Consider the following 13357-nt stretch of genomic DNA (forward strand, 5'->3'; position numbering starts at 1 on the left):
AGAAGAACTAAAAGAAAAGCACATGGAAATATGACTGGCTGACCACTTACAAAATACAGGGGTCCCCAATCACTCTGTTAACAAATTAATAATGTCTCCCTAAAATCTTGTCAAAAATGTTGGACAATTCACAAAACTTTAAAACTTTAACCGCATCATTTGAATATTGTTTAAAACATATGGCAGATCTGCAGGCAATTCTGCCACAGTCTGTTGGTCAGCAAAGAAAATGCAGTCCAATAAAATGCAGCGCACCATGATCTGCATGCCACAAGCACCACACATTGGAGGGTCCTCTCACTGAAATAAGAATCCATGTGTTATAGGGCTGTGGCCTGTGTGGAGAGGAGTAAGGAGGACCTTGTGCCGTTGACATGGCTGGAAGGGAGAACTCCATGGCTGAGTTGTGGGCTTGATGACACAGAGCTTGTCGTTGGTCACTTCCAGCCACTTATCTTCCCATCGACACATGACTTTGTACCTCAACAGCGAGATGATAGCATGCAGGAGGATAGCACTCCAAAACACCTGAGCATCACAATAAGCCTTCTTGACTGCTCGATCCGCCCTTTGGTTCCCCACTATTCCAATGCGCCCAGGTACCCAGCAGAAAGACACCTCCTTCCCCAGTCATAGTAGTTGGAGGAGAGCATCCTGGATATTCTGGGTTACTTTATCTGCTTGGTAAAAATGTTGGAGAGAGTAAAGGGCACTCAGAGAATCAGAGCAGATGAGAAATCTAACACTGGGAGAATGTCTCATATGCTCCAGTGCCCACAAGATAGTACATAATTGTGGAGGCAGTCTGACCTTGAGGACATGATCCAGAAAAACGACAGAGCAACCAACGGAGTCGTCCTGCTTAGACCCACCCACAAAAACAGCTACATGGTTGTGGTGCTCAGATAAAATGTCAGAAAATATCAGTTTAAAAACAGAAGCAGGACTGCTATCTCTCCTGTACTGCACCCAACCTAAAATAACTCTGGGCCTCTCCAGGGTGGCAGACTGTTAAAACCCTGGATTTAGGGATGTACTGACTCCACAATGAGTGGCTCCAGCACATGCTGCAAGTGGACCACAAATGGCATCGTGGCTCGTGGATGGTTGGAAAAAAGGCACCCCAGAGGCTGATGAGCAACAGTATATGTGCGGGTGAAGTTCGAGCTGCAAGGAACATACATGCCTGACTCACCATGAGGAGCTTGCACTGGATGGTAAGTGGCAGTTCCCCCATCTCAGCACAGAGGCTAAGTAGGGGACTAGTCCGATAAGCACCTGTGGCCAGCCAAATCCTTTCATAGTGGACAGCGTCAAAGATCCGCAAATAAGAGGACCTCGCTGACCCATACACCATGCACCCATTGATTGATTAGATTCTAACAGGAAAGCTAAAACAGATTAGGTCTAACCCGCCACTGCCCGCACTGAAACTAGGTTTATTGTGTGGTATCGCTCCCTGCATATCTAGTAAAGCCAAGCAGTGCACTTAAATAGTGCAAGGAGTCCCTCTACCAGTTTTTTGTTAGACACAATTTCTTCAGGTCTAGTTGTCCCCAAGATTCTGTATCTTTTACTTTCCAGTGCTATGCATTCAAAGATTAGGTGTGATGCAGTTTCTTCACCCTCATCACAGATCCTACATTTAGGGTCCTCTTCCATTATACCCACTGTGTGTAGGTGTTTTTCGAAATTCCCATGGCCGGTCATCAGTACAGTCATGAGTTTGATCTCTTTCCTGTTCAATCCCAGGATTACAGAGCTTCTTTTCAAACATGGCTTGGTCATCATTACCTTACCATGTTTTTGTTTATGGACCTTGGTCCAATATCCCACGTTCTGTTTCCTAAGCCAGTTCTGTAGTTCTAATTTGATCATAGCCTTGGTGATTGTCAAGACAGGTTCCGGTCCAATAAATGGAGTTGTTGCCCCCATCCTAGCCAATCTATTGGCTTGTTCATTGCCACAGATCCCTGAATGGCCAGGGACCCACACTAGGTACACCCTATTGCTTCACCCTAGCTCCACCAGAGCCCTGTGGCAATCTGCAACAATCTTAGATCTTGTTGCAGGAGCTGCCAATGATTTCAGGGCTGCCTGACTGTCTGAATAGATGTAGATGCTACGGTCATTGTAGCACCTACTCATATTCTCCTCCACACATGCCCTGATTGCAGTAATTTCGGCTTGGAATACAGAGGCATTTCCCTAGAGAGATACTGCTTTCCAGTCTTGGCTGAACCCCATACAACCCTGCCCCAACACCTTGATCTGTTTTCGACCCATCGGTGTCGAACTGTTTTCTCCCACTGCTCCCTACTTCCAATTATTATGTTGTAAGGCTTGTCGAAGCAGTTCGGAGTTATTATATAGTCAGCTGGCATTTCCCCAGTCATACCTCACTATGTTAGTGCATGATTCTGGGTATCCAAATGAGACTCAGTTTTGGCCAGTTTTAAGTCTTTATGCCCCAACTGCTGCCTCCATCTTAACCCAAAGGTGAAGTGGAGGTATATCCAGCATGGTTTCCATTCCAGCGGTTGGTGTGCTGCTAACTCCGCCCGTTATGGCTAAGCAGACCAATCTCTGCACCTTCACAAGCTCTTTAGCAGCAACCCGCTGTTCTACTTTCTTCCACCACACTATGGCCCCATAGGAAATTCTAGGTCTAACCACTGTGGTGTATATCCAGTGCATACTCCTGGGGCTTAGGCCCCAGTTTTTGCCACAAGCCCTCCTAGTACTCACTAAAGTGCTTTTTGCCTTGGAGCAGATACTCTTAATATGAGGGGTCCAAGTTAGCTTCTCATCCAAGGTTACCCCTAGATATTTCACTGTCCCCTTCACAGGTAGAGTTTCATCAAAGAGCTTTAGATTCCAACTTGCATGCTGAATATGTCTGTTCGTAAATGGCACCACAACAGTCTTCTTAGGATTAACTCTCAGATCCTGTTTAATGCACCATTTTTTCACAATGTCCAACCCTCCTTGTGCCATATTCCTGACTGTCTGAGTGAATTTGCCAAGTATTAATATGACAAGGTCATCTGCGTATCCTTGGCAGAAGCATTGTCTGGAATTTAGTTCCTCAATGAGTTCGTTCACTACTAGATTCCACAATAGAGGAGACAAAACTCCTCCTTGTGGGCAGCCTCTAGTGGTCTTTTCATTCATCATGGTAGCCTCTACTTTCCTTCCATTAAGCATGGCTCTGGTCCACCTACACATAGTGGTCCCCAGGTCATGCACATCTGCTGCCCTTACCATGGAAACGAAGGTCGTGTTACTAAAGGCCCCCTCGATATCCAGGAAGATGCAGAGGGCTATTTCTTGGAAGCAAAGTGCTTTTTCCACCTTCCCGACGAGTTGGTGGAGCGCTGTCTCACATGATTTACCTGGTTGGTATGCGTGTTGGTTCAGGTGTAGAGGGACCCTACATAGCCTCCTCTCCCCAATGTATACATTAACTAGTTTTTCCAATGTTTTGAGAATGAATGAGGACAGACTGATTGGTCTCATATCCTTGGCCTTGGTATGATCAATTCTCCCTGGCTTTGGAATGAAGACAACCTTCACTCCCCTCCAAAGATGGGAATGATTCCTACTGCTAAGCTAACCCTAAATAGCCTGCAGAGGATTCTTATAAGCTTTCCTCCTGCCTGTTGCAGGAGAGCTGGAAAAATTCCATCTGCACCAGGTGACTTGAACAGCTGGAATGTTCCCACTGCCCACTGGATTTTGTTGAAGTTCACACACTCCTTAGCCGATTCCCAGTCCTCTCTTCGAGTGTCTGAGAACCATTGTCTCTCTGGGATCACCTACTGGTCTGTGTTAACCAACAGAGCATATTGAGTAAAGTGAGTTTTGAGGAGCAATTCCAGCATCTCATTGCTGTCTTTGTATATCCCCCATCCTCCTTCCTCAATGTACCTCCTGGATTAATTGGTACTCTAGTGAGAATCTTGTTAAGTCTGGCTTGTGCAGCCGTGCCTTCCACTTCCTCACAGAATGCCTTCCAGGATGCCTCCTTTGCTTGTCTTATTGCAAGATTGTAACTGACAAGGGCCTCACGATATTTAGCCCATTGTCCTTTGCGTCTCACAATATTAAACAGTCTCCGTACCTCTTTTCTTTGCGTTTCCATGCACCCATAGTCCAGCCACGAACGCATGAAAGCCCAATAAAACTGGAGGAGATGTGCCCTGTCTGCCCCCCCCCCCCCCCCAAAGACCTGTGACTAAGGTACTTGATGATACTCAGTTCCTCCAGTGTTCTGGCTTTCAGATCTCTCAGGTGCGGTGACCATGACAATTCTGAGTCAAAAATGAAGCCCAGAAACCTCACGGAGTCTCTAAAATGGAGGATAGTGCCCCTTATATGCAAAGCAGGTAAATTAAAAAGATGACTGGAATGATTAAAATGAACAGACACACACACACACACACTTATCTGCAGAAAACTGAAAACTCATCTTTACAGTCCGCTCCTCTAACCTCTGCATCGTAGGTTGTGACTGACGGCTCACTGTTGCAACACTGTAGGAGGAACAGAAAATAGCAAAATCGTCCACAAATAAGGAGCACTGTACAGGCCTCCTTAACATAGATGTGATACTGTTTATGGCTATGGCAAAGGGGGTAACACTTAAAACACTGCCCTAAGGAACACCATTCTCCTGTGCAAATTTATCAGACAGTGTGTCCTAAAAAACCACTGAGACAGGAAAGACTGTATGAAGATGGGGAGGTGGCCACAAAAGCCCCATTGATGCAGTTGTGCGAGAATACAGTGTCTCCAAGTAGTATCATATGCCTTACTGATATTAAAAAAATATACCGATACGGTGATGCTTCCCGAGGAAAGTCTGCTGAATAGCTTCCTCTAGGAGTGCCGGGTTGTCTACAGTGGACCGAAATCTTCAGAGTCCACACAGCGCAGCTAAGGAGTTGCCTTGCATCTAACAACAAGACCAGACGACAGTTAGCCATTCACTCCAGGGCCTTTCCTATGCAGCTCATTAAGGTGATACTCCTGGAACTACTGGGAGACATACAGTCCTTTCCTGGTTTCAGGAGGGGTGTCAGGAACACCTCCCTCCAAGAGTTCAGGAAGTTTCCTGTCTGCCAAATAAGATTAAAACATTTGAGATGGATTTTCTTTGACGTCACTGACAAATGACGAAGCTCGTAGTAGTGGATTTGGTCATGACTGAGTGCAGTAACGCGAGTCTCAGACAATGCTGATTTGATCTCCCAAATGGAGAAAGGAGAGTTGTAGACTTCAGAACAGTTGGATCTGAAGTGCAACTTCCCTTCTCGACAGTTGTACAGTATTGTCTAAATGCTGGATCCTGGCTTGCATCAGCTGTAGTATTTGCAAAATGTTTGGCCAGCATCTGAGTGATGTCTCTGGGCATCATTTGGAGACGCCCCTGTTTCAGCACTGCTGCTATTGGTAAACGACTGTGTTTACCATATATCCTCCAGATGGCTTCCCATAATTTTGTAGAACAAGTAAAATGGTTGATAGAGTCCAGGAACTCTTGCCATGGCTGTTTTTTGCTCTTGTTAACGACATGGTGAGCCTTGGCTCTCGTGATTTTAAAAGGCTGTGAGGCTGTCCGGTGTTGGGCAGCATTTAAACTGGCGAAGAGCTGCACGCCTGTCCCAGATGGCTGAATGATACTCTTCTGTCCACCAAAGTACAGGTTGCCTCCTAAGAGGGCCGAAAGAGAGTGGTATGGAGAGGTCAGCAGCATGCATGATGTGGTCCATCCATTCCTGGATGCAGTCACGGTGTTCAAACACAGCTGTGGCTGAACAGTGTCCAGTTAGTCTTGCCAATCATCCATGTTGCTGGCCCCTGCTCCAGCAATGCACCATCCAGTAGGTAAATGCAGATTGGGAAATGGTCGCTGGAATGAAGGTCGTCAATGACCTCCCAGTGAACAGAGCTGGCAAGGGCTGGAGAGCAGAGAGATAGGTCAATGGCTGAGAATGACCCAGTAGCAGCACAAAAATGAGTCGGAGTACCAGTGTTTAGGATGCACAGCTCTTGAGATGTCAGGAGGCTCTTCAAAACTCAACCACAAGGGCAAGTAAGGTCGAGCCCCACAGGACATGATGGGCATTGACGTCTCCCAGGAGGAGAAATGGTCTGGGCAGTTGTTCCGTAAGGCCTATGACAGCCTCACAGTCTACTGCATCAAATAGAGGTAAATAAATACAGCAAACTGTAAGCCTCCAATGTGAATGACATCTACTTCTACATGATTACTCTGCAATTCACATTTAAGTGCTTGGCAGAGGGTTCATCGAACCACAATCACACTATCTCTCTACCATTCCACTCCCGAACAGCGCGCGGGAAAAACGAACACCTAAACCTTTCTGTTCGAGCTCTAATTTCTCTTATTTTATTTTGATGATCATTCCTACCTATGTGGGTTGGGCTCAACAAAATATTTTTGCATTCGGAAGAGAAAGTTGGTGACTGAAATTTTGTAAATAGGTCTCGCCGCAACGAAAAACGTCTTTGCTTTAATGACTTCCATCCCAACTCGCGTATCATATCTGCCACACTCTCTCCCCTATTACGTGATAATACAAAACAACCTGCCCTTTTTTGTACCCTTTCGATGTCCTCCGTCAATCCCACCTGGTAAGGATCCCACACCGCGCAGCAATATTCTAACAGAGGACGAATGAGTGTAGTGTAAGCTGTCTCTTTAGTGGACTTGTTGCATCTTCTAAGTGTCCTGCCAATGAAATGCAACCTTTGGCTCGCCTTCCCCACAATATTATCTATGTGGTCTTTCCAACTGAAGTTGTTCGTAATTTTAACACCCAGGTACTTAGTTGAATTGACAGCCTTGAGAATTGTACTATTTATCGAGTAATCGAATTCCAACGGATTTCTTTTGGAACTCTGCAACTGCTTGCAGGTCGGTATCCAGGGGGAGAGCGGAGGAGTGGTGCCCATTGTTGACAAACACGGTGACCCCTCCTTTGGCCCTTTCCCCGGTCAGGTCATCCTTGCAATATAGTGTATAGCCCTATAGTACAGGGGCATCAGATGCTTTTAAATGTGTTTCCTGTAAACACAAGCACAAGGGGTGTTGCTGTGCCAGGAGTTTCAGTTTCTCCACGTGTCCTGAATCCTTTCATGTTCCATTGTATAATGGGAGCCATCTATCAGGGTGTTAGTACCTTCACCCAGGTTTCTGCCAGGGACGGGAGCCCACAATGAGTGGAGGCTCAGTTTTGGGGCAAGATGATTGCCCCAGTCTGACATCAACCTCCATTGCCTCTGAAGAAGATTCAAGAGAGACATCAGATAGAATGATGTCGACATCATCGGACTGTGTACCTCCTGCATCCTTCAGCGGGAGATTCTTTGCCTTCAATTTTGATTTGTGTGTGTCTGAGGTGGCTTTTGAGCCACAACCTGTAGCAATGCTGGGCTGTGCAAAAGACTTGACCTGTGCAGAGGCAGGAAGATCCACAATGTCAGCAACAACAGCCTTTTCTGAAGTTCAAGGGGGGGGGGGGGGCGCATGGACTTGGTACAGCTTCGCCATAACTCCTGGATCTTCTATTCCTTAAGGGAAACCCTGCAGTCCCTGCTCCACACAGGGTGACCCCCAGAGCAGCTGACACACTTTGGAGGAGAGGAGCAACCAACTCCGTCATGGGGGGCTTTACCACATTTCCTTGTAAGTGGCTTCTCCTTTACAGCTAAGAGTGATGGCATTTAAAACACCGCATTGGATTTGGGCACGTCACAACACCTTTGCTGTGGTTCAAGGTGTTGTGCAATTCAGTGTCTATTGCATACTCCCTTAAGCATTCTGAAGGTTCTTGACTTGCTGGGAGCTAGATGTTTCAACCAACAGGGTCCCATTACACAAGTGCTTAACAGATTCTAAGGTGCCAGCAATGCCTTCTAAGCCTTTCTGTATGTAAAATGATGAAACTTTTTCAAAATTACCCTCTTTCTATTTTAACTATAAGAAAAACAGTCTGAGAAACAGCATGCAGTCTGTTACTACTGACTGAATCAGAAGAACTGGCTACACGAGCCATCTTGTTAGACAGGGTGTTGATATCTTCCAGCGGCCCACTCTTTCCACTGGAAGGGGGTAACAAAAATTTCAGAGGATCCATTTTGGTCCCATGAGCAGCTAGGAAAAGAGGGGTCCACTCAGACAGAGCCCCATGTCCCTGAGTAAGCCTTATACAACTGATGTGCGGCAGGTTACTGAGAGGTTGCCCGCTAATGACTGTACCACTTCAACAGTCATACATTCCATCAGTGTGCAGCACACCTTGAGATTGACAGGTTTTTCACAGAGGTTTATTCTGTCCTCACGATCCAGGCAAGTCAAGCCAAGATCCCCATTTCCTGAGACACACAACGTTCCACCGCTGCACTGCATGGTGGTTGCTGAAGCATATCCAGAGCTAACGGTGACAGAGGACTGGCGGCGCATACCAGTCCCCAGCTCAGGAACCCCGTGGTCACCAAATAAATGCTGAGCCCCTGAAGGCAAAAGCATTTTCTGTTCAGATCGTTAAAGAGTATTTAGTGTCTCAATCCATTCCTTTTCACGATATGGACTTATTACTTCAGTCCTACGGCCAGCTGTTTGAGAACACCTTGGGCTGCACAGAAAATTTAGAGGCCATGTTTCTTAAGCCTTTGGCAGCAACCAAATTTTGTCATCCCCACCCCATTCCCTTCACCATGCGTAACAAAGTAAAGACTGAGTTGCAGCGTCAGCAGGATCAGAGTGTCATTTCTCCTATTTCATTGAACAAGTGGGCCACCACTTTGGTGGTGATGCAGAAGCCAGACGGTGATATGTGCCTTCGTGGTGATTTCAAATGGACAGTCAACGCGCAATTTATCACAGATTCATATCCCATTCCATGCCAAGCAGAGTTATTGGCGATATTGTCGATATTGTCAGGGGCCAGTATTTTCCTCAGCTTGACCTGTGCAATACTTACCTGCAGTTGATGTTGGACGTAGTTTCTCAAATCTTCCTGATTCTCAATGCCCCCTTTGGGCTTTACCTGTTTAATCACTTGCTTTCTGGAATCTTGTCTGTGCTAGGAATTTAACAATGGTATTTGGAGCACTGTTGCATCAGTTACCTTGATGACATCTGGGTCACGGACCATCAGTTACCTTGATGACATCTTGTGTTCGTGTTGGAAGATGCCTCGCAACAAACCCTACTGGACTTTCCATTGATGGCATGAGAAGTCACGATCGCCATGGCTGTTGACCTGCTTTCTGGAAAATTATTTTTGTGGTTCAGTTGGATTGGCCGGAGCACATCTCTTTGTGTATGGCTTTTGTTTTTCCTTCTATGTGATCGGCTCAACATTTTCATGGGGGTTCTCATGCTTGCCATGGAGGTGCAACACTATCATGTGATCATTCAACCTGCGTTGTGACCTAGCATACTCAGTTGCTGCATGCATCACGCTGGGGTATGACTTGTCTGAAGGCAATGGCACCGCGATCTTGCGGAGCTTATTTTCAGAACCAAGCTACATGACCACACAAATTCTCTCCTTGGTTGGCCATGGAGCATCCTTGGAACAGGGTGCTCATTAGGTTTGGCACTTCTTTTTGGGCAGCACGTGGTTGTTGGTGGTCGTTGTATTGTCCAGCTTCACATACATAACCAAGCTATCCTCTAAGTTGTTGACTGCCACAGTTCACTTGTTGTAAGACATTTTTGCATTGAGGGATCCCCAGGACCCTGGTACCTGACAACGGTTGGCAATTTGTGTCACAGAAGTTTGATGACTTCTGCATTGGTAATGGTATCCAGCATCCGATTACTACCCCATTTCGCCTGGCTTCTAATCTGTATGTCGAGCGCTTGATGCGTACATTTAAGACTCAAATGAAAAATTTCATGTTAGCCACTTCCTGTGACAATGCATTGTTCAACTATTTGGCTACACACCAGGCAAAGCTTGACAGTACATTCAGTCTTACAGAATGTTTGGATTAGTGCAAGCCTTGGAGTATCTTGGATTTGTTGCACCCTGAGTCGCATATCGTGGGCTACTGCGGACTGCCGCGTTTTCCTCGCCATTTGGGCCAAGTCCTTTGGCTGTCCACTGGAGTGGCTGCTGGGTGTCCTGGTGGGCCACAAGGATCGGCAGTCATTTGTGGTGGATGCTGGTAAGGTGTAGCTGATTTACCACTGGGATATCACCCCCATGATCTGTTGGATGGCAGGTCGAGTCATGATGTTTTTCCGGGTGAAGGTTCCCACTTGCAGCAGCATGCTGCCCTGTTACCATTCCCTACCCGCACTCCGCAGTCCTCCCATTGCTTGCAGCAGCGACCCCCACTGAAGTCCACACCCTGCACCTGCCAGTGTGGAGCCCATGGATTTTGATCCACCCTTCTCATCCTCATCCTCCGCCACCTCCTACTCCCCACATCCTGACCCAAGGACACGGCATGACCTCCACTGCTGCTGGTAGACCCCAATTGCCACAGCTTCCATGCGCTTCTGGCAGAGTCATCAGCATTGGCGTTGCTCCTCTGGCAGTTGGTCCATCATCAGGTTCTCCAGAGGCCTCTCCAGTTCTGTGCCAGAGGTCATGGCCCAAGCCTGATTATTTTTGACCCTATATAGCTTTTTCAGGGAGGAGAGATTTAGTATCTCCACCAGCAGACATCACAATGGACGCAGATAAGAGTGAGTAGTGCAGCGAAATAATACAGAAACCTGTCATAGAGTGAGCTTGTGACGCATGGTATAGGCAGACCCAGTGGCGGAGGTGTTTACCTGCAGGCAGCAGTAGGCTGGGTGGGCCAATGCCTACTCAGGGTTTGACCTTTGCGGACCTCACCTCGCATATCGTACCATCTGTTGTGCTAAGTTCTTAGCCTTTAGCCATCCGTGCTGACCATGTGCTGAGTTGTTCTTGTCCTCATCTCCATGTGGGTTCAGATGTTCTGCTTCCCATGGATCATCTCACACAGCAGATTCATTTCCCTCTCAAAGGGTTCTGTTCTCCAGCTAGTGTCGAGCTACCATCAGCCCGTGAATTATTTGCATTGCCTGTGTAGTGAAGTGGCATTGTCACGCCTGTGCAGATACTAAAGTTGTGCTGGTAAAGGTTTTGCATTAATGCAGTCCAAATACCAAAGTAACTTGAATAAAACACTGTTTATACAGCTTTTTAAAATATTTTTTTGATGTGTGTGTTCTGCTGAAAGTGGTAAACTGGAATAATATACCACCATAAAATTCTTTGTATGGGATGGTTTATTGTCCACATCTGAAGCTGATGAAAGTCAGGTGATTTACAAACCTGCTTCTTCATTTTCAGTTATTTCACAGCAGACAGCAAAATTTAGTCATGGCCATACTACCCTTGAGAGCAATGCATGCCAAAAAAGTTCCAAAACTGGTACCAGAAATGAAAACCTTGAATATGGGTACAATGTGAAATTGAACAATAGATGATATGTGTATGAACTAGATGTCACCTTAGGTATATCACATAAAGAGTACTGCACACATCACATTACAGAAACAAGTGCCACCTTTGTTGAACAGTGACCAAAATCAAGTCTAAAGACAAATTTTTAAGGAATGTCTGGATCATTTTAAAAAGTATCCAACTGGTTTGTATAGCCTGTTACTGTGGGTGAGAGATGGGTCCACTACTTCCTGAGTGAAGCAGAACAGTAATCAAAGTAATAAGTGGAATGTGGCAGCCCTGCACAAAAAAAGATGAAGTATATTTCATGTTTCAGGGAGGTGTTTTCCGTGATGCAACAGAAATTCTTCTTACCAATTCCCCTGTAATGGGTAAAACAATAAACAGGAAATACTGCACAGATCTTCAGGAGCAAGGGAATGAAGAAATAAATGTAAAAAGATCTGGAAGGGAAGAAAGAAGACTTTCATCAGGGAAAATCACCTGTCCCTAAAACTGCTTTAGTAATAGGAAAAAAAATGAAGGATATGAAACATGATTTGTGGGATTATCTATTTTATTTACCAGATTTAGCATCCTCTTTGTCCTACCCACCATCCTTCTAAAGAAATATGAGACAAGAAATTGTTTGGAGTCCAATAAAGAGAGATCATAACCATTTGTTAGTATTGTGCTGAAAAAGTAAGGGACAACATGCACTGACTCAAAAGTCTATTATGGAAAAAAAAAAAAAAAAAAAAAAAGTAAGTTCAGTACAATTTCTATCTAAGAAAAAGGCACTATACTTCAGTACCAATTTGAGAAATTTTCACCCTGCCCTTCTAATTTCAGCTATTCTTGCTATCCAAAGAAACAAGCAATAAAAGAAAACTGATGATACTCCACAAAAATACTAAACTGTAACACAAATGATTTTCCTTAGTTTAAGTACCAGTATGAGGGCTCTGTTTTATTAGGCTACTAGGAATAGCGTCTCATTCTTATTTACCCCCAACATTGAATGACATATGAACTTTAATTATTACTGAGAATTGTCTTATCAGACTTAGTGAATTTAGCTGCAATTAACATTCGTGGCTTTTAAAATCATGAGCACTGACGCACAATTAAAAATCTTGTTTTGTCAATGCAATAATTAAATGATTAAAAATTTAATGATTAGGACATTGTAACTGTAATTTGACGAAATGGTATTCCCACGAAACTAATAAAGCAGAATAAAAATATAAAATTGACTATCCAATAATGATACAAAAATTTTACCTCCAAATGATATGGTTGGTGGAACATGTACATTATGGTATAGCAGCCTAATATATGATTAACAACTTGCCCCATATAAAAAGTTTATGTAAAATAATTTTAAATAAAAGCTTCATGGTATACATACAATAGCAGCACACAACACACCTGTAAGTAGTTAAACCAGCTGCTGAGGCACTCTGACACCTCTTTGCACACAGACACATTTGGGCTGATAGCTACCAGTTTTTCACTGAAACAGACAATTTGTCAAGAAGCTTTCTGATACGTGCAAGTTTCAAAATTAATTTGTATAGGTATTTACCTGTCCTGAGTCTGCATTGTGTGTGATAAGGATTTCAAATGACTGACATTCACCTGAGATGGACATCTGGTCAAGCCGTGAACTTTACCAGTTGGATGTTTGTTACAACACGTAAGATTCCACTCCATGTTAACAAAAGCACCAATGTTCCACGAAATGTCACAGGCCAAGAACAAAGGAACTCCAACATCTGCAACAGAATGAATAGATTTACAGTCAGATAAAGAGAAAGAAGAAAATGGTAAATTTTTGGGAGCTAGTATAAATTAAGGGACAGAGTATCATTATTATTATTATTATTACTATT

General features: G+C 44.8%; 1 protein-coding gene across 5 annotated transcripts in view; it reads right to left on the reverse strand.

Moving 5' to 3' along the window:
- The window catches only part of LOC126187940 (uncharacterized), a 257980-nt gene that overhangs the window by 199588 nt on the left and 45035 nt on the right, over window positions 1–13357 (reverse strand). For all 5 annotated transcript variants that reach the window (XR_007537812.1, XM_049929307.1, XM_049929306.1 and 2 more), the window contains 2 exons: window positions 13051–13240; window positions 12894–12978 (listed from right to left, as the gene is read on the reverse strand). Coding sequence is in view for 4 of the 5 variants with exons in the window: in XM_049929307.1 (XP_049785264.1) it covers window positions 12894–12978; window positions 13051–13178 (213 nt within the window). In the remaining variant the exon portion in view is untranslated. The remainder of the gene's footprint in view (window positions 1–12893; window positions 12979–13050; window positions 13241–13357) is intronic.

This window comes from Schistocerca cancellata, chromosome 5 (assembly GCF_023864275.1).
Source record: "Schistocerca cancellata isolate TAMUIC-IGC-003103 chromosome 5, iqSchCanc2.1, whole genome shotgun sequence".
NCBI classification, from domain to species: Eukaryota; Metazoa; Arthropoda; class Insecta; order Orthoptera; family Acrididae; genus Schistocerca; species Schistocerca cancellata.